The following is a 20,476-nucleotide window of genomic DNA, read 5'->3' as shown; positions in this document are numbered from 1 at the left end:
TTTTTTACAGTATTTGTACAAAGTTTTAGTTTTTACTGCATACCCGTAAATACCTAAACAAACCACATTAGTCTATAAAAAAAATTATGTATCCGAATGGGTCATGGAAAATTTATTGTCTAAATAGGTCACGTTCCTTTCAATTAGTATGGAAATTACAAATTTTGTGGGAACTTATGCAAAAAAATGAGAGAGAGAGAGAGAGAGTGAGTGAGTGAGTGAGTTTGAAAAACGGAAAAACATATAGTGTGCCAAAGGATTCAAACCACGGCGGAAATCACACTGGTACCCTACAAGGAGGGGCTTTACCGCTATATATACCAGAGCATGCACTTGTGTAGGATTCTTCAAATTTTTATATTTAACCTTTCTATGTGTAATATTTGTTTTTGGTATTTTGGAAACAAGAGTGGCACGTGCCACCTCAGAAAGCTCCGCCCCCGGGTGGAATCAGAGGAGAGGAACCTACTGGTCAAGGGGAAAAAAGGTTCTCAGAAGTGTATATGATTGAGTTCTCTCATTTGTTGCTTTTGTAACTTCATATAGGAGTATATTTTTTGGACTGATATTTGCCCCATCTCCCCTTGTAGTGGTAGACAGCCGGAATCTCCTTTATGGAAATGCTCGACTTTTTTTTATCAAGGGAAAATCTTTATTTACCGAAGTTCCGTAAATAAAGTTTATGGAGGTCAATCTCGATCATCTAAAAGAATTTTGGACGATTCAGATTAAAGACAAACTATTAACGGTAAAAAATATTTTTTACTAGTCAAAAATTAAAAACAGATGTCAACCGTTGATTGCTGAAACAAACGGCTGGAATCGCGTATTTTTCGTGAACAAGCTATTCATGACTGCTCGGTGAATAAGACAATCTCTTTTATCAATGTTTTCTTGTGGTTGGCTTTGCCTATATATATAAGAAGGTCTTGTTTTGATTTCATTGCAGTTTTTTCCTAGTTTCTGTCTTCTGATCCCCCATTTACTTGTTAGTTTCGAGTTAATTAGTCAAATTCTCTTTGCTTATCAAAGAAAAAAGTGTAAATAGTACGTAGTGTTTCGGACATGAACGGGACAGAAGAAGTGGCGAAAAGACTCTATGAAGCCTGCTTGAGTGGGAGTGTCGAAACGTTAAAAGCATTGATTGGGAAAGATCCACTCATTCTCGACCGAGCTAGCTCGACCGAGTGCTTCTCCAGTGACACCCCCTTGCACGTAGCGGCATTGCGTGGTCATTTGGAGTTCACGAATGCCCTTCTGAGTCGGAAACCAACACTTGCTGCCGAGTTAGACTCGCGACGGTGTACACCCCTCCACTTGGCTTCCACTGAGGGCCACTTCAAGATTGTACACGAGTTGTTACGGGTGAACCCCGACATCTGCATCACTCGTGATCAAGATGGTAGTCATGTTAATTTTTCTCTCTCTTTGGTAATAGTAGTTTTTTGTTTTCTTTCTAACAAAACGAAGTCGTTGCTTTCCACGTTAAGATTCTAGCAGAGAGTAGCAACTCCAAAAAAATCTAACCTGATACTTATTGAAACTTTCTTCCAGTGTTTGTGACAATCATGACCCCACCCGAACCCGCCCCTAGCCCGACCTGATTCACCAATTTTTTTAGTACGGGTGGCTTTGGGGGAGAACAAGGAAAACCCGATCCGAGTAGGGTTCAGGGTGACATTACCCGGCCTCATTACCCACTCCGAACCAGCCCCAAAATAATTTAACCTAAAAAAAATAATGTTTTTACTCATATGTTTCACTATTGTACTAAAAGAACTACATGTTTATCCATATATTTTCACTATTTTACTGAGAAATTACCCGGTAAGGGTTTGCGATAGGTTTGAGGCCGTGTTGTGCTTTTCGGGGCAGGGTCGAGTATGGCAAAACCCACCCCGCCCCGTTGCCATCCCCACAAGATGGTACATGACAACCAAAAAAAAATTCTTATAACAAATGTAAAAACTTTAAGTTCGTCCATCTGCTAGACACCTAGCCCAAATATGAACGAACATCCAATTCAAAATTAAATGCACCCCAAAATATTAGCCCATTACAGCCCAATAGCCCATAACAAATAAGAAACGGAAACCTTTTTCGAGGTTCTTATAAAAGTTTCGTTTTGCCGAGCAAAAAAAAAAAACAAATAAGAAACGGAAAAGGAGATAAGAAAAAGAAAGAAGGGAATTGTTAAAACAGAGGAGTACTCTTCATACATTGATAATGATCGAGGCTATCAAGCAACGGTTTCTAGATATGAAAACTCGTCGAGGGTAATTGTAACATCTTCCTATATACTTTGTTGTTTTTGGGTGTTGATAAATAATTTTGTGTTTATACACCGTTGACCTAACTTACTAAATCATTGTCATCCAACATACCTCTGCCCCACAAAAAAAAACAAAAGGGCAGCTCTTTTGCAATCGAATATTGAAAAATATATACAAATTTTTAGCAAGTGTTTTCTGAAAAACAAGTATTCCAACAGGTAGAACTCCTTTCCACTTGGCGGTCATGAAAGGGCGAGTAGAGGTTATATACGAACTGCTTGGGGTCAAACCATATTCAGTTCATGACAAATTAGGTAGAGGGGAGACTGTTTTGCACTTGTCAGTCAAATACAACAGGCTAGAAGCTTTAAAGACATTGGTGGAATATCTGCTGAGCAATGACATGGAATCTCTCCTCAACTCCATAGACGATGATGGCAATACCGTCTTGCATCTTGCTGCAGCCCTCAAACAACTGGATGTAAGTATTTGTGTGTACATGTAGTTTTTTTTGCTTAAAAGTAGTTAGTTTTCAAAATATTTAGGTAAAGGTAAATTTTTTTAAGTTTTTCAATTCGTCTCCAATAATACAAAATTTAATTTGATGCAAAACCAGCAAACAGGTAAAATTTGATTAAAGACCAAACGTTCACTGTTTTTAAAAGTGCAAAAAATGTTAGTGGAACGAGATCTACGTCGTTTGTCTGTTTTGTGCATTCTTTTCTTCGGACCTTCTTTGATAATGAAAAAATTATAAATCACATCGAGATGACGAGACCACCAACTATATCAAAAGTTAAGTTGACAGCTTTTAGAAAAATTGACTCATATTGCACCACTACAAGTAGTTGCGTACAACAATTTTTCAACCCTTTATCCCTTTTGAGAAAAAACTTTTTTACAGAGCAACCCATAAAAAAAGTTTACGTTGCTCAATCGCGCGCATTCAAAAGTATTTTGAAAAGTCCTGATTGAAAACCAATTTTGGTTGGTAAAATTTAATTGTTACCGGTCAAAATTGAAAAGAAGATCTCAACCATTGATTGCCGAAATGGACGGCCGAGATTGTGCGAAGTTGTGAATAAGTTTCTCTCATCCCTTTTTAACATTTCTAACCATAAGAAAGAGAGAGAAACTGATTTCATAGACTTGGTGCAATGGTAATCAAATGAAAACTAAAAGTTTAGCTCAAGAATTTTTTGGTCTAGGGTTCGACATCTACCCGCGTCTAAATTACAATTCATAACAAGAAACTGGGATGGAATATTTAGTCAAAAAATTTCTCAACCTTTAATTGTTTTTAATCTTGCTCTTAATTTTGTGGCATTAATTTCGAACACTAAAATGGTACTTTGGATGTGCAGACCGTAGAATATTTGTTGGGAATAGAAAGTGTCAAAGACCACGCCAATGACAAGAACCATAACGGTTTTACAGCTTTGGACGTTGTGGAGCACTGTCCCAACAGAGACTTAAAAACCATGGAAATTCGGGAGTTTCTGTTGGAAGCTGGTGTTCATAGATCTGTTCCTAAATCACCTCCCGATAATCCTCCTCCTCCTCGTCCTCCTCAACATTGCTGTAAAGCTGTAGTAAAATTAATGCTATGCATTGCTTGGTTTTGGAATAAGTATATCAAGCTCGACCGTCTTTGGCTCAAAGAGGTACCTTTGGATGGTTCACACACTCTCTCCTTCCCTTTCTGATGAGTTTCCACAGTTTTATACAGATACACTTATACACATGCGTAGCTATAAATGACAACTACACACTCTTTCCACATAATAACTTCTTTACAGAGCTTTTCGTAACTACACTGAGCTTACGGAGGTCCAATCGCGTGCATCCAAAGTATTTTTGGACAATCCGGATTGAAAATCAATTTTGACAGGTCAAAATTAATTGTTACCGGTCAAAATAGAAAAGTAATCTCGACTATTGATTGCGTGAATGGATGGACGAGACCCAATATATATGTAATAAATATTAATACATGTTCCATACCAATAGGTACGCGGCCATTTAATAACGGCAGCCACTTTGACTGGAACCATGGCTTATCAATCTATTTTGAGTCCGCCTGGTGGTTTTTGGCAAGAAACAAAGGAACGCCAAAATGCCGCTTCGCTTGCCCATTCTCCTTCCCCGAGTTTCTCATCTCTTACTTTGGCTGAAGAGCAAACAGCGGGACAAGCCATCATGGACACCGCAGACGACTCTTATGGCGCTTACTTGTTTCTCAACACCATCGTGTTAGGAGCATCGTTGAGCACTATTATGCTGGCCATGACTGGATTCCCAATGGAAAACAAGTTTTTAACATGGTTGCTGGTATTCACTGTGTATATCACAATTTCATGCATGGGTGCAGCTTATGTGATTGCAATTACTTTAGTGTCCCCAAAACAAACTCCACCGGATGTACTTTACGGACTGCTGCTTGCTGGGATGGGTGTATGCGCATTTGTTATGACGCTTCACTCATGCCGCTTCTTGGTATGGCTGGGGAACAAGTTGGTAAAACTCGTTCAAGAATGTTATAAATGTTGCAAACCAACTCGAAGAGCTACCCCCAATAGTAAGGATAATCAAACCGGCAGCCATAAATGCGCGGGAAGCTTCTGCTAGCTAGTCTTTGTTGTACTTTGGGATTCTATTCGAAGCCGAGGATTTGTGCTTGTGGGCCTGGATGATTGCTGCAGACCGGCGGATCTGACGTGGTCGCCAATCTTAAATAAAGAGTACTATAAAATACGCTTGCGTGAGACCCTTTATTGTGTGACTGTGTGCAGTATTTGTGAAATTCATGTGTGCACTAGCCTAGGGTGTGTAGTAGCATGAAAGAAGCCAGATTCTTCTTCTTTGTGTATTTGTCTGTATGGTTGTGGGTGCCATGTATTTGTTTTACGGTTGTTAATGAGTATTCGGTTTGTTGTATATGTTATTGGAAATGGTCAGTATGTTTTAGTTCTTATACTGTTATAAAATTATAATATATACTTATTTACGGAGCAGCCATAAACAAGTGTAAAGAAATAGCTGTAAAGAAGTTATTCTCTTAAATTATAGTTACTTCTATATAAATACAGACGCAAGATTACTTTCAAAAGGTACGCTGTTAGAGTAAAAGCGCTTTACTCATATAATAGAAAGTAAAGGCTCTAAGCTCCGCTCCTTTGACTAATTGTTCGCATCGGATCTCAGGTTCTCTATTGCAGTCCCTAAATAGGGTTCTATTCACCTTTCCCTCATGGTTCAATCCCAATCATGGTGCACGTAAGCAATGAAAAGTTGGGCAAAGCCGATGGTTAGGCAGACGCCCCATTGTTCGTGGTCTTGCAATGAATCCAGTGGATGATCCTCATGGAGGAGGTGAGGGGCGCACGAAAGGAGGTAGACCTTCGGTGTCACCTTGGGGGAAGTGAGATTCTTGTCTATTTCCTAGCCCTATTTTGTAGGGGTTCATAGCAAAGGGACACTTACCTTGTTAAGGCCATGCCATTCGTGAAAGGGGAGAAAGCCAATTCAACAACCGAAGGGCGGGTTGAGAGTGGATGCTTTTCTAAAGAATTTATTGCGCACGAGCGTATCAGAAAGACACGGATCGTACTCGAGCTTTGGATTAATATCCCCAGAAGCAAGGAGTATGCCTGCGTGTTTCTCAAAGATTTGTTGGAACAGCCCAGCCCCAAAAAGGAAGGTTATAGTACGCAATGCGTTCCATTTGTATGAATCGTGAACATACCACACACGAATGGATGTAAAGCCACTAAAAGCTGGCAGATCAGGCCGGGCGCAGATGCCAAATCCGAAAAGTTGTGAACTAAATAGCCCTTTCAAGCGAGTTCCATAGTTCGCTCTCTATCTAATAGTTTGGTTTGAGATAGTCGTCAGCTTGGTTTGAACCTCAGTCGAGGGAAACAAGACAAGATCGAGCAGATAAAATGAGCTAGCCTTCGAGGGTCATGGTGAGTAACTAATATATTAGGCTTCATGGGACAAATCTATGTAGCAACAATATTTTCAACAAACGAGACTCTAATAATGGGAAATTTTTGAAAAATGAGGGAGCGATTGCTCTTACATAGTCACTCCTCACTCAATCCCTAGCTAATTTATACCAAACAGATAAAGAAACCTTCTTATAATATGTTCATTAGTCCGTGCTCAGACCGCTTTGTGAGGCCCACTTCGGGGTCTCACAAAAATAATCTAAACCTTTCAGTAATTTTAAAATACTTTATTGAGTGGCCTCGTAAAGAAACTAGGCAGAGGGCTGGGAGATGATTCTGCACTTGTGTGTCAAATATAACAAGTTAGAGGCTTTAAAGACATCGGTGCAATACCTGCAGAGCAATGAAAAATGAGTTTCTACTCAACTACAGCGGCGATGATGGCAACACCATATTGCATCTTGCTGCATTAATTGTGTACACATGTAGTTACCCACATTGATCGAGATGACCAATACGAAGGACTGGCAACTCACTTAGTCACTTTGTCCATTTGTTCCTAAATGACTGAACAGTTCATATGTTAAATCTATTAAGGGCAACGTCAAACCCGACTCCCCAATTTCTAGCCCGTCAGTTTGGGACCTTTTGGTTTATCCAAAGGATACCATGTTGGCTCTGTTTTTTTTTTTTTTTTTTTCCAGAATTAAAAACATATTTTTTCTGTTGGGCAAAAGTGGTGCCTCGCCTCGCACTTAGACCTCAATAGATCTTTGTGTCTCACTCTGCCGCTCGCCCTAAATAATGTGCTTGGTGCGGTGGTAACCAAATGAAAACCAAAAGTCTTGAGAAGCTTTTGGTCTAGGGTTTCGACTTCTACCCGTGTGCTATTGATTCTTGTGTTGAACCTCTATTGGTGAACGTTGAGCCGGATAGGGAGTTATAAAAAGGGTGACCTGGGAGGAAACAATATCTAATCAAAATCTTTTCTCAAGCTTCAATTGCTTTTTAATTCTTGCTCTTAATTTTGTGGGATCTTTTTCCAACACTAATGGCACTTTGGATATGCAGACCATAGAATATCTGCTAGGAATAAAGAGTGTCAAAGATCGCCACACCAATCTCAAGAACCAAAACGGTTCTACAACTTTAGATGTGGATCACTGCCCAACGGAGACCGAACTAAAACCATGGAAATCTGAGAATTTTCTTACAAGCTGGTGTTTGTTAAATCCAATTGCGATGGGCGGTGTTTGTTAGATCCAATTGCGATGGGCCAAATCTGAACTCGAGTCACCTCCCAATAAGTTGTTTTGGAACTAAAAATATATCAAGATCGACCCTGTCTGGCTCCAAGAGGTATTTTTTCTGATGAGTTACAGATACACACATGCGCAGGCAAAGCTATAAATGATAGCTACACACTCTTTCAATCAAATTATTAACTAAGTACTGTTTCAAGGAAACTTCAAAGTTAGCAAAGTGGAATCACCATCCTGTTGTGCCTCTCGCTATGTAGCACCGACACTCCACCAGGGGTGACGTATCGGTGTCGGACACTGACACTCACCGGACACTTGGCCGACACGTGTCGGACACTTCTGGAGAAGTGTCCTGTTATTTTGGACAATATTTGGAGTCCGACACTTTCCAGACACTTGACAGACACTTTCGGATTTCGGGGACACTTTCCAGACACTTTTGACAGACACTTTCGGATACTTTTGGGACACTTTTTGTTGCAAGGTATAGATAATAGAAGTAATGACTTAGAAAAAATGTACTGCAAAAGTGAAAACAAGGCTATCTGGATATAATATTATTAACTTTTATCTTATTATAATTTTTTTTATTCTTGATATATATATAGACGTGTCCCCAAACGTGTCGTGTCCCCCATTTTTTGAAAATTTACATGTCGGAGTGTCGGTGCCGTGTCATGTCCGTGTCCCATGTCCGCGTCCGTGCTACATAGGCCTCTCATATGGCCCCCATCCCTAGCCCAAAAAGGGATTTGAATCGTTTTATTTTCTCCGGCTCATTGAGTCTGTCACGTACATTAAAAGATGGGAAATTTTTATAAATGGTCCCTCTAGTTTGCATAAATTTTCATTTTTGTCCCTCTAGTATCAATTGTGTTACTTTTAGTCCTATAATTTGCATTCTGTCTCAATTTCGTCCCTCTTGCTTACGGCGTTAATAAAACAAACGGAATTGGAGGACAAAATTGTCATTTTTCCTCATAGAGGGACTAAATTGAGATTTCATGCAAACTATAGGGACTATTTCTATAATTTTATTTTTTACTTTTGTTTTGTAAATAAATTTAAAATACATCATATATAATATATTTCTCATCTCATTTTATATTGAATAATAAAAAATATGTTGAAATTTTTTAAAGTTTTTATTATATACATCACAAAAAATATGAGAAAATTCGAAAAATAACCCTTATGTTAATTGTCTTGGTCTTGTATTTTTTTTTCAATTGAATTTTCACTATCGCTATTTTTTTTGTCACATGATTAAAAAGAAAAAGTTGTTCAGTAGTATTTAGAAATCTTGTAATTGTGTTTAATTAAGCAATGAAACACTATTAAATATTAAGAGATTAAATACATTAAAATATGGGTATAAGTGTATTTATTTTGGGACTTACTCATAAGATCACTCATATAACAAATAAACATGGATTTTAAACATTTTTTTATTGGGTGAAAAAATAAGAAGATTATAAGAACATGATACAAAGACATTAGCTAAGAGGTTGATTTGTGCATTTTCTAATATTTTTGTAATGTGTAATGAAATATAAATTTTTCAATATAGTTTGATTACCCAATAATTCTGTTGTCAAATACATTACTTATGGTCTTTTTTATTTTATTTGCAAAAAACGAAAGTAAAAAGTAAAATTTTAAAAATAATCCCTCTGGTTTGTATAAAATTTCAATTTGGTCCCTCTGTGAGAGAAAATGACAATTTTGCCCTTCAATTCCGTTTGTTTCATGGACGGCGTCAGGGAGAAGGACGAAATTGAGATGGAATGAGAACTACAGGGTTAAAATTGATACAATTAATAGTAGAGGGACGAAAATGAGAACTCGTGCAAACTAGAGGGACCATTTTTAAAAATTTCCCTTAAAAGATCACACTGTCAAACATTGATATAAACATGACTGAAATTCTCTATGTCACTTAAAATTAACGACTAGTATGATTTCTAAGAATTAATTAACTTTATGATAAAATTGTTGAAATCATGTGACTACTGATTTTCAATCGGTGTATGTTTTATGTGCACAAGAAAATCGATGAGACACACAAATTGAATCCCTTTTTGGGCCCAAATAGGTCTATGTGAAGGGTAATGTTGTGCTTGAGGCACAGTCTTAAAGTCACGACACAACTAGGGGCTCTTGCGAAACCTTTGGTCTGATATTGAACTCTCAACCATGTATTATCAATTTCTTTGTTGGTCCAATTCTATATCTACAGGGTTTAGCCTCTGGTTTCAATTGGACCCTCTATTAGTGGACAATGGAATCGAACCCTTTTTTTTATTTGAAAGGCAAAGAAAGTTTTCATTAATAAAAAAGATGCAAAGATGAAAATGGAACAAATAGGAAATGAAATGCATTGAGAGAGGTTCGAAGAGAGCAAACTCTTCTACAACTGCTACTCACAAATACATAACCCACCTCCAAGCCCCTCAAATTTTTTAAAAAAACCAAGACAACAAAAGAAAATAAACACGACAATGTTGACAAGGTGCCAACAAAAAGCAAATGTTCCCAGGACCTCTAGAAAACGGAGCACTTCCCAGAACCCACCGTTACTAGAAAGAACGTCCCTCCAAAACCCACCTTTGCCGGAAAGATCAACCATCGCCGGCAACCCAACAACAATCGACACCAACAGAATCCCCCCTACATATAATTAACACCTATAGATTTTGGAATTTGTATTCAATTGCTACCAGAACCATCATATGGAATTGAACCCTTTATCGAGTTTTTAATAAATTGTGTTGCCTATCAAAAAAAGAGAGGAATCGAACCCGAATTAGTTTGTTAATCAATCAACTTATTATCAGATATTTGGGGAGTTCCATCCAAAAAAATTGGAGTAAATAAAAAAAACAAGGACAAATTTATGTGATCGGGAACATATAGAGGATAATAATTACCAAAAAAACGAAAACAAAAACAAATTGAGGATAATAACGTAGGTAAAGTTAGTTAGGGATAAGAATAAATTCCAAATATTTAGTAGAAAATTATGGAGACCAAGTGGCCCAAAGTCAACATCTAGACCTTGGAGAAAATTATGGAGACCAAGTCTCCCAAAGTCAACGTCTAGACCCATGTTCTCTAAAATACTTTATTTGTGTTTATACTTTATTTGTGTTTGTAACCGGATGTTCCGGCCATGCAGTTTGCGCGCATCTTGCCTTATTTTCGAACTTGAAGTTAAAGACTGGGCAAAATTTTTAGTAGTCTCAAAATTTAAAATGTTTGACCTCTATGATAGAATTTAAACATGCGATCTCACGGAAATCAAATACTTATGTATTTTCTCAAGCCCATTCGACCAAATTAACCTCTTGGTTACTCTCAGGAGCACAGAATCCCAAACACCCATGAACTTTGGCTCCGTTTTGATTACTGTCCTCATTTCACACCAAAATCTACATATATATGCATCTTTCTTTACTTACATTGTAGCATATCAATACACTTCTTCTATCTATATAAAAGAACCTAAGCATGGCAAGCCAAGGCATGGTGTGAATTTTACCTTATTGCCCTCCGATCTTTTTCTTTGCGTTTTGCTCTTGCCGGTTGGGTCGGTTTGGTCGTTTGACGGTATAGGTGTGCAAACACTCGAGCGTGAGAGAAGCGTGAGAGTGTTTTCTATTTGACCGAGAGAGAGAGAGAGAGAGAGAGAGAGAGAGAGAGAGAAGCGTGAGATAATCCTGCCGCCATCTTTTAACGAGAGCCGAGATTTGTACTCGGTAGTTCAGTTCCGGAATTCACTGAATTTTTGAACCTATTGAGCCGATTTATTTGTCCTACCTCATCATTACGACATTGTTGTTGCGGCGGACGACGTCTTTAAAGGAGATGCGAGATCTGTTATTACTTCACTTGATTCCTGGCGTGCGACAATCAAAGAGGGCGTGTGAGGAGAGGTAAATTATTGGTTTATTTGCAGTTTCGATTCGATCGATTTCGGTTCGATTTCATGATACAAGTTTCAGGACCATATTTCGCAGATTTTACGTTTGTAAGTCAGTGAAATAGGAATGAAGTAACTCCCAATGATGTATTCAACTATGATTTGAATTCATGTTGAAAATTTATTCCATAATGTAGAAAGGGATACAATTTTAGGTTTGTTTGAACTGGTTTGCGATCTTCGACACGTGTAGCATGTGAACACATTGAATGGTATTTAGAGCCCTTGTGTGGTTCTGTTAAAAGTTTAACCTTGCAAATTCCTTGTAAGTGTTGGCCCACCTTAAATTTGAGAAGGATTTATTTTTCAAGTATTTTCCTATCATACTAACACCATATTACTCATCTTCTATGCAATTCTTGGAATTGTCCAAGGTTTTGTTGAATAATGGATGCAAGGTTTATCCAGTTGGAATTGTGGAGAATAAATTGAAGCGAGGTTGGTCTGATTTTTAGGCTGACCATTGTTACAATGGCAGTGAGCTGATTACTACACCTCCTGTGCTTGGTTAGTTTGTGTTTTTTTATAACCCAAATGAACTACTTGCTTTGTTTCATCTGAAGTAATTTTGTAATTTTCTTGTATTGGTTTTCCAGTTGAAATCTAATTTCCACATTTCGAATGACTTAGGGTTGAGAACAGCTATTTTACCTTCTATTTTTTTTTTTTTTGGGAATGGAGCTAATTGGTGGATTTCCACCATGTTTCTGGAAAGCAATTTAAGGAGCAAATTGCAACACTTGAAAAATGCGAGGAAAGGTTAGTGGTTGATGGTAGTTTTTGCTGCGTAGCTTTGAGTCAACTTTAATCCGATTGGCTTAAATTGAAGCTTTTGAATGTGTTCATGGACCAGATACAAGACTATTTTTGAAGATAAAATATCAGAGTTCAGAAGGGCATGCTATGAGCTTTTTGGTTACAAGGTATTCATCTCTACTCTCTTGTTGGTTCTCCTGTAACTATCTCAACTCTCACGTCTATCATTATTGGTTACATAGAAAAGGTCCTACTTTCAAAATTATGAGGTCTTACTTTTTTTCTTCAAAATCCTTGATTGATCTGATAATGGGGAGTGAAGAGAGAGGGACCCAAAATCACAGTGTGTGCTCTTAGAATCTTGATTCTTAAAATAAATTCTCAGAATATGCGCTTGTGGGCCGGGATGATTGCTGCAGACTAGCGGATATGGTGTGGTTTGTCAATCTTAAATAAAAAGTACTGTGTAACATACGCGTGCTTGAGATCCTTTATTGTGTGATTGTGTAGTATTTGTGCCATTTAGATGTGTGCACTAGCCTATATATGGTGTGTAGTAGTATGAATTGAAGAAGCTAGATCCTTCTTCTTTGTGTATTTGTCTAAATGGTTGTCGGTGCCATTGTATTTGTTGTATGATTGTTAATGAGTATTCGGTTCGTTGCATGTTATTGGAAATGGTCAATTTGTTTTAGTTCTTATATACTGTTATGAAATTAGAGTTACTTCTAAATACGGACGCAATATTACTTTAGAGTAACTAATATATTAGGCCTTGAGGGACAAATCTATCTAATAAGAATATTTTCAACAAACTTGAGGGACAAATCTATCTAGTAAGAATATTTTCAACAAACGCTACTCTAATAATGGGGAATTTTCGAAAAACGGGGCAGCGATTGCTTTTTTACATAGTCGCTCCTTGATCCACTAATTAATTTATTCCAAACAGATAAAGAAACCTTCTTAAAATTTGTGCACTGTGCTTGACGATTTCCTAGTCCTAAATTAATTGGTTGTCTCAAGCGTAGGGCAGAGACCGACATAGCACAATATCCGGTAAGACAGGAGTCGAGTCCCCAAAGAAAATGATGTGTGCTAACTAAAAACTCGGGTTGTTAAAATTCAAACTTTCTCATAGGTAGCCACCCCTTATCATTTGATGCTAAGATTAACTAAAACCTAGAAATTGATTATACTTTTCAAATAATAAAAGAAAAGTACGGTCATAGGGTTCCTAGCATTTGCAACCGGCCAGGACTTATCTGCTCCAATCGATATTCTTTAAAACGTTTGATTTTAGACTGAAAAAGATACCCCGTAAGATGTGAACTCTTATGGTCGCCGCTTATCCATGCGTAGCGGAGAATGAGTTTGGACCCCTATTACCTCGTTCACATGGGCTCCGACAATGCTCAGGTTCGTCTACGGGAAGTATTTTACCAATTTAAAATTATTTTTTTACATTTTTTTATTTCGAAATAAGAGCAGAACGCGTCCGAACCGGCTTCGTTGTGCTAATCACCCTGCGACGCTACCTATATGACTACTCACTCATTATTAAGCAAGAAACAAAACAAATCATAATTTCAAACATGTTTCTATTACGCGAGATGAAAAATAAACAAGAAATATCAACTAATCAAATATCAACAAATAATTTTTATAAAGAACTAAAATTAAAACAAATTACCAAAATGCGAATAATTGAAAAAAAATTCAAAACTTGAAAGGAGAAACAACTCTGAATGATAGAACGCAAGTCTCAAGCTGTAAAATAATTTCCGAAACTTCTGTCGTACGTTCCGCCGACTGTTCTCGCCCTCTTTATAAAAAAATGAATTGCCGACCTTTTAAAAACCCTTATTTCCATTCTTCTAAACTATGAGGCCCATAAGAAGACAAAGGGTCTAGAATTGTAGATTAATTAAGTTCAGTGCCGAACTCTCGACTTGCAATTCGGGCACTCCACTCGACTGAATCCAAACGAAGCAACTTTGAACACTGGTTAATATTTCGACTTTGCGCTTTTTGTGTCGAATTGTTCAAATACCTACAACACAAATAAAGCATAAAACTCTAAATAATAATACAAATAGACTTAGCAATGGTAAATTAGGGGGCGCTATTGTGAACATTTACACGCCTATCACACAGCGCATAGACTGTGCACAGACTGCTTTGTTGAGCCCACTTCGGGGTCTCGCAAAAGTAATCCAAACCTTTTAGTAATCTTAAAATACTTTATTGAGTACTAGCCTCGTAAAGAAACTAGGCAGAGAGGAAATGGTTCTACACTTGTATGATATCTGCAGAGTAATGATAAGGAGTTTCTACTCAACTACGGAAACGATGATGGCAACACCATTTTGCATCTTGTTGCACCACTCAAACAAATAAATGTATTTAGGCTCCGTTCGGCTAAATAAGCCAACTGACTTCTTCTTTTTTTTTTTTTGTCCTTCCTTATTCCAAACAGATAAAGAAACCTTCTTATAATCTACTACTTTGTGAGGCCCACTTTCGGAGTGTCACAACCATAATTGGGTTGAACTCATACTCCATGGGCAAGTTCTCACTATCCTTAACCCATATAGATGGAATGGAGGAATCATTTTCTATTTCGACCATTCATGGTCTAAATTGAAAAACTCTAGTCGAATGATTTTATAATTCAACTACATTCGAGTTTTAATGCCAAAGCCACCTTCTTTACATAATTTGGCTTTTAAAGATGAGTTTGCCCCATGCAAACTCAATATCAAAAAGAGGACTATTTGTCATTCTGGGATAATTGAAGAGGCTATTTGTTCACTCTCGACTGGTTGCCCCTTTTGACCAAAGATCTTCATGGGCAAAATGTTTTACTGATCATAATGTTTTTTTTTTTTAAACAAAATTGATCAAAATTGGTTAACCCCAGATTGTTCAAAAATTGGGCCAATAAATGACTGGCCTCCTTTGAACGATAAACTGTTTCAAGCCTTAACGTGTAAGGCTTCCATGCAAGATTTATCAATGAGCCCTTGATTTTGGGGTTCACATTTGTTCAATAAATGGCCAGCCTTCCATTTGATAATCGTTTCTGATACCGTAAAAGGAACCATGCATGGCCAACAAAAATGACAGCAGCCAACACAGCCGTGTTGGAACTTCTTCTTTTTTTTTTTTAATTTTGTTTCACATGTAAATCACGCCATGTGGTTTTGCTACAAATGACGGTGATTTGTAGAATCGACAGACAGTCGCTTCTTCTTGTCTTTTTCCAAAAGATCCAAGAGTTGGCCAACAAATGGCCGTTATTCCATTTCCGCAAAATGTTCAAGTCTTACACGCAAGGCTTTCATTTCCACATTTGATTTTTGTCATCACTTCCAATTTAGTGATGGTGCGGACAAAACTGTGACCAATTTGGCCACTTATATTTGTCCAAAATTGTAGAAAAGCAATGAACATTATATACACCTCTTAATCAAAATTGGGCATATTTCAATCAAAACCAATGCATATACCAATACAGATGACTTCTAAAAAATCCATACCTCTTACGAATACTATTGATCAACAATTGAACAAATAGTTCTGGACCCTTGTGGTTGAAGTGTAGTGTGGTATAGGAGGCACATATTGGCTTTGACTAGTTCCAAATCCATGCGGTACATTGAAACCAATGGGAATGTTTCCATTTTGGCCATTACCAGATTGACTTCCAATTCCATTACTTCCACTAGTATTTGGAGCTGGTTGATAAAAATTTGTTGGCCTTGCTGGGTTAGGCTTAGGTTGACTGGACCCTAATGGAATTCGATTCTCTCCATTCAGAGGTTCAAAAGTAGGATTAGTATATACCTGTTGAGGATGTCCCCCAGGCATATCTGAAGTTTTTGGAGTTTTCCTGTCATTAGGCAAACCACTAGAAGAAGGAATTTCTCCTTGTCCTGATGCAATGGACCTTTGTAATAGAGTCGATAATTCTTGTGCTAAGTCATCTTGTGGATTTGCCAAAACATGAACCAATTCAATAGCTTGATTATGTGTGCCATTACTTTCAAATTAGTAATGTGGCCCTCCTTCTAACGCCAAAATTGTTTACCAATTTTTTCCTCAATCAAAATTGACAGAGATTTCGGGAAACAATGCCAACAACAAAAATAAGGGCGAATGCGGCTATGTCTCCACAAGACAAATCCGTGGTTCCACGCCGTGTTTCAGGACTTCACCGAAGAGAAATGGCGGTCGAGGCAAATGCGAGATTAGTGATGAATCGAGTCGTAAAAGAAGACCGTCACCCGCCAATCTTCAAGAACAGAATCGACCCATCGATTGGGCGGAGTGGATTGATGGTTAAGTGAAGTGGGGTGCAGCGGAAGAAAAATAACAAATGGACTTTGTTATTTTTTCAAGGTAGAATTACAATCAAGAAGGATGGATCCTCATTGAAAGTAAGAAAATTAAGTTAATCCTACTCCTACTCCTAATTATAACCCAGAAGTGGGTTAGTAAGACAAAAATTAAGAACAAAGTTAAGACTTTGATTTGTTGGAGAGATTACAATGAAGCCAAAAGAGGCTATTTATAGGAAACAACAAATGTGTAGGAAATAACTTCATAACTTCCCACTACTCTTCATTCTTCTAATTTGCTTTTAAGTGTCCAAATAACTTCCCTTCAACTTCAAAGTGTGTATGACAATGACAAGTGTCTTTTTAACTTTCAAATGTCCTGCACTTTATTAAAATACAAACAAATAAAAGAAATAAAAACTAGTTATATTATTAATATGAAATAATAAAATAGGAAGCATTCTCATAATTGCCACCTTTCGGTCGATCATCAACAGGCGGTGAAATATGGTACAAACACTGGGATGATTGCTGTAGACTAGCGGATCTGGTGTGGTCGCCAGTATTTAATAAAGAGTACTATAACATGCGTGCGCGCGAGACCCTTTATTATGTGACTGTGTGTAGTATTTGTGAAATTCATATGTGTGCACTAGCTTGTGGTGTGTAGTAGTATGAAAGAATCTAGATCCTTCTTCTTTGTGTATTTGTCTGTACGGTTGTGGGTGCCATGTATTTGTTTTATGAATTGTTAATGAGTATTCGGTTTGTTGCATGTTATTGGAAATGGTCAATGTGTTTTAGTTCTTATACAGTTATTAAATTATAATATATACTTATTTATGGAGCAGCCGTAAACAAGTGTAAAGAAACAGCTATAAAGAAGTTATTCTTTTAAATTATAGTTACTTCTATATAAATATAGACGCGAGATTACTTTAGAATAACTAATATATTAGGCTTCATGGAACAAATCTATGTAGCAATAATATTTTCAACAAACGCTACTCTAATAATGGGAAATTTTTGAAAAATGAGGTAGCGATCGATTTCTCTTACATAGTCACTCCCTGGTCAATCCCTAGCTAATTTATTCCAACCAGATAAAGAAACCTTCTTATAATATGTGCATTAGTCCGTGCTCATACCACTTTTAAGGCCACTTTGGGGTTTCACAAAAATAATCTAAACCTTTCAGTAATCTCGTAAATAAACTAGGTAGAGGGTCGGGAGATGATTCTGCACTTGTGTGTCAAATATAACAAGTTAGAGGCTTTAAAGACATCGGTGCAATACCTGCAGAGCAATGAAAAATGAGTTTCTACTCAACTACAGAGACGATGATGGCAACACCATTTTGCATCTTGCTGCATTATGTGCACATGTAGTTACCCACATTGATCGAGATGACCAATACGAAGGACTGGCAACTCACTTAGTCACTTTGTCCATTTGTGGGTTATTCTCGAGTCTACCTAAATGACAGAACAGTTCATATGTTAAATCCATTAAGGGCAACGTCAAACCCCACTCCCCCAATTTCTAGCCTGTCGGTTTGGGACCTTTTGGTTTATCCAAAGGATACCATGTTGGCTCTGTTTTTTTTTTTGTTTCAGAATTAAAAACATATTTTTTCTGTTGGGCAAAAGTCGTGCCTCGCCTCGCACTTAGATCCCAACAGACCTTTGCATCTTGTTCCACCTCTCGCCCTAAATTATTGTGCTTGGTGTGGTGGTATAGCCAAATAAAAACCAAAAGTCTTGAGAAACTTTTGGTCTAGTGTTCAATTTCTACCTGTGTGCTATAGATTCTGGTGTTAAACCTCTGTTATTGAACATTGAGCCGGATAGGGAGTTATAAAAGGGTTGACCTGGGAGGGAACAATATCTAATCTTTTTCCAACACTAATGGCGATTTGGATATGCACGCAGACCATAGAATATCTGTTAAGAGTGTCAAAGACCACACCAATCTCAAAAACCAGAACAGTTCTACAATTTTGGAAGTTGTGGATCACTGTTTCAACGGAGACAAAAACCATAGAAATCTGAGAATTTTTTTACAAGCTAGTGTTTGTTGGATCCAATTGCGATGGGCGGTGTTTGTTAGATCCAATTGCAATGGGCCGAATCTGAACCCCGAGTCACCTCCCAAGAAGTGGTTTTGGGCTAAATATATTAAGGTCGACCCTGGCTGGCTCCGAGACGTATTTTTTCTGATGAGTTTCAGATACACTCATGCACAGGCAAAGCTATAAATGATAGCTGCACACTCTTTCAATCAAATTATTAACTAAGTACTGTTTCAAGGAAACTTCAAAGTTAACAAAGTGGAATCACCATCCTGTTGTGCCTCTTGTATGGATCCCGAGCCCAAAAAGTGATTGAATCGTTTTATTTTCTTCGGCTCGTTGAGTTTGTCACGTACATTAAAAGATCACACTGTCCAACATCAATATAAGCATGACCAGAATTCTATATGTCACTCAAAATTAATGACTAGTATGATTTCTGAGAATTAATTAACTTTATGATAAAATTGTTGAAATCATGTGACTACCGATTTTCAATCCGTGTGAATTTTTATGTGCACAAGAAAATCGATGAGACAGGCACATTAGACTGCTTGGATCCCTTTTTGGGCCCAAACGGGTCTATATGGTAGAGGACTTCAAAGGATATTTGGATGGGATCCGAAAAGTGAAATTGTAGGGTGAGGTAGACAAGGAGGGTAGTCAGTGAGGTGTTCCTATCCAATCTTGGTTGGATATAGCTCTGTAGTTTCATGTAATAGTTACTGTTTTTGATCGATGTACCCCGTCGAATTTAATAAAAAGTTCCGTTTGCCAAGCAAAATAAAAAAAAAAAAAAATGTTGTGCTTGAGGCATAGTCTTGAAGTCACGACACAACTAGGGGCTCGTGCGAAACCTTTGGTCTGATATTGAACTCCCAATCATGTACTATCAATTTCTTTGTCAATACAATTCTATATCTTTGTCAATACAATTCTATACAGGGTCTAGTCTCTGGTTTCAATTGGACCCTCCATTAGTAGACAATGGAATCTAACCCTTTGTTGAGTTTTCAATAAATTGTGTTGCCTATCAACAAAAAAAAAAGGATGGAATCAAACCCGAATCAGATATTTGAGGAGTTCCATCCAAACAAATTGGCGTAAATACAAAAAACAAGGACAAATTTATGTGATCCGGAACACTTATTTCTCTTTTTGCGACATTTTCGGTTTAACTTTTCGGACTGCTCAGCATTAATGCTTATAACTTTCAAAGACACTTAGTCGAATCAAGTTCTATCTGAAACATATAGAGGATAATAATTACAAAAAAAAAAATGAGAATAATAACGTAGGTAAGGTTAGTTAGGGATAAGAATAAATTCCAAATATTTAGTAGAAAATAATGGAGACCAAGTCCCCCAAAGTCAACGTCTAGACCTAAGAGAAAATTATGGAGACCAAGTCTGTCAAAGTCAACGTCTAGACCCATGTTCTCTAAAATAGTTTATTTGTTTGTTTGTAACATAATGTTCGGGTCATGCAATTTGCGCCCATCTCGCCTTATTCTCAAACTTTTAAAGTTGATGACTGGGCAAAACCTCTAGTGGCCTAGAGATTTAGAATTTTTGGCCTCTAGGATGGAATTTAAACATGCAACCTCACGGAGATTAAATATTTATGTACTTTCTCAAACCCACTCGACCAAATTAACCTATTGGTTACACTTTGTTTGGTTGAAAGAGAAAGAGAGAAGAAAATAAACGTTTTAAGTTCAGTGAATAGTAAATTTTTCCTCCTATTTTTCTCTCATTTTCCTTTTCCTTTCCTTTCTTTTCTTTTCTATAGGTTCCAAACAGAGCCTTTGTTTAATCTTGTTAAAAGTTTTATTTC

The 20,476-nt window shown here is 37.4% G+C and overlaps 1 protein-coding gene across 2 annotated transcripts; it reads left to right on the top strand.

The window, feature by feature from the left end:
* The first annotated feature begins 534 nt into the window (after positions 1-534).
* LOC131318555 (ankyrin repeat-containing protein At5g02620-like) lies at positions 535-5,212 on the top strand. 2 transcript variants are annotated; one of them, XM_058348415.1, is made up of 4 exons: positions 535-1,402; positions 2,492-2,754; positions 3,638-3,937; positions 4,284-5,212. In XM_058348415.1, the coding sequence occupies exons 1-4, from the start codon at positions 1,066-1,068 to the stop codon at positions 4,899-4,901; spliced, it is 1,518 nt and encodes a 505-aa protein (XP_058204398.1). In that variant the 5' UTR covers positions 535-1,065; the 3' UTR covers positions 4,902-5,212. The 2 variants fall into 2 exon arrangements, with proteins under 2 accessions (XP_058204398.1, XP_058204399.1); XM_058348416.1 differs by lacking the exon at positions 3,638-3,937 and having other exon boundaries at positions 541-1,402.
* Positions 5,213-20,476: the final 15,264 nt, after the last annotated feature.

Source organism: Rhododendron vialii, chromosome 3a (genome assembly GCF_030253575.1).
Source record: "Rhododendron vialii isolate Sample 1 chromosome 3a, ASM3025357v1".
Taxonomy (NCBI): Eukaryota; Viridiplantae; Streptophyta; class Magnoliopsida; order Ericales; family Ericaceae; genus Rhododendron; species Rhododendron vialii.
This window is presented reverse-complemented; position numbering and strand designations above follow the sequence as displayed.

Coding starts and splice junctions, on each gene's coding strand:
- LOC131318555 (XM_058348415.1), top strand. CDS start 1,066: ATGAACGGGACAGAAGAAGTGGCGAAAAGACTCTATGAAGCCTGCTTG. Junction 2,755..3,637: donor CAGCCCTCAAACAACTGGAT/GTAAGTATTTGT, acceptor TTGGATGTGCAG/ACCGTAGAATATTTGTTGGG. Junction 3,938..4,283: donor ACCGTCTTTGGCTCAAAGAG/GTACCTTTGGAT, acceptor CCATACCAATAG/GTACGCGGCCATTTAATAAC.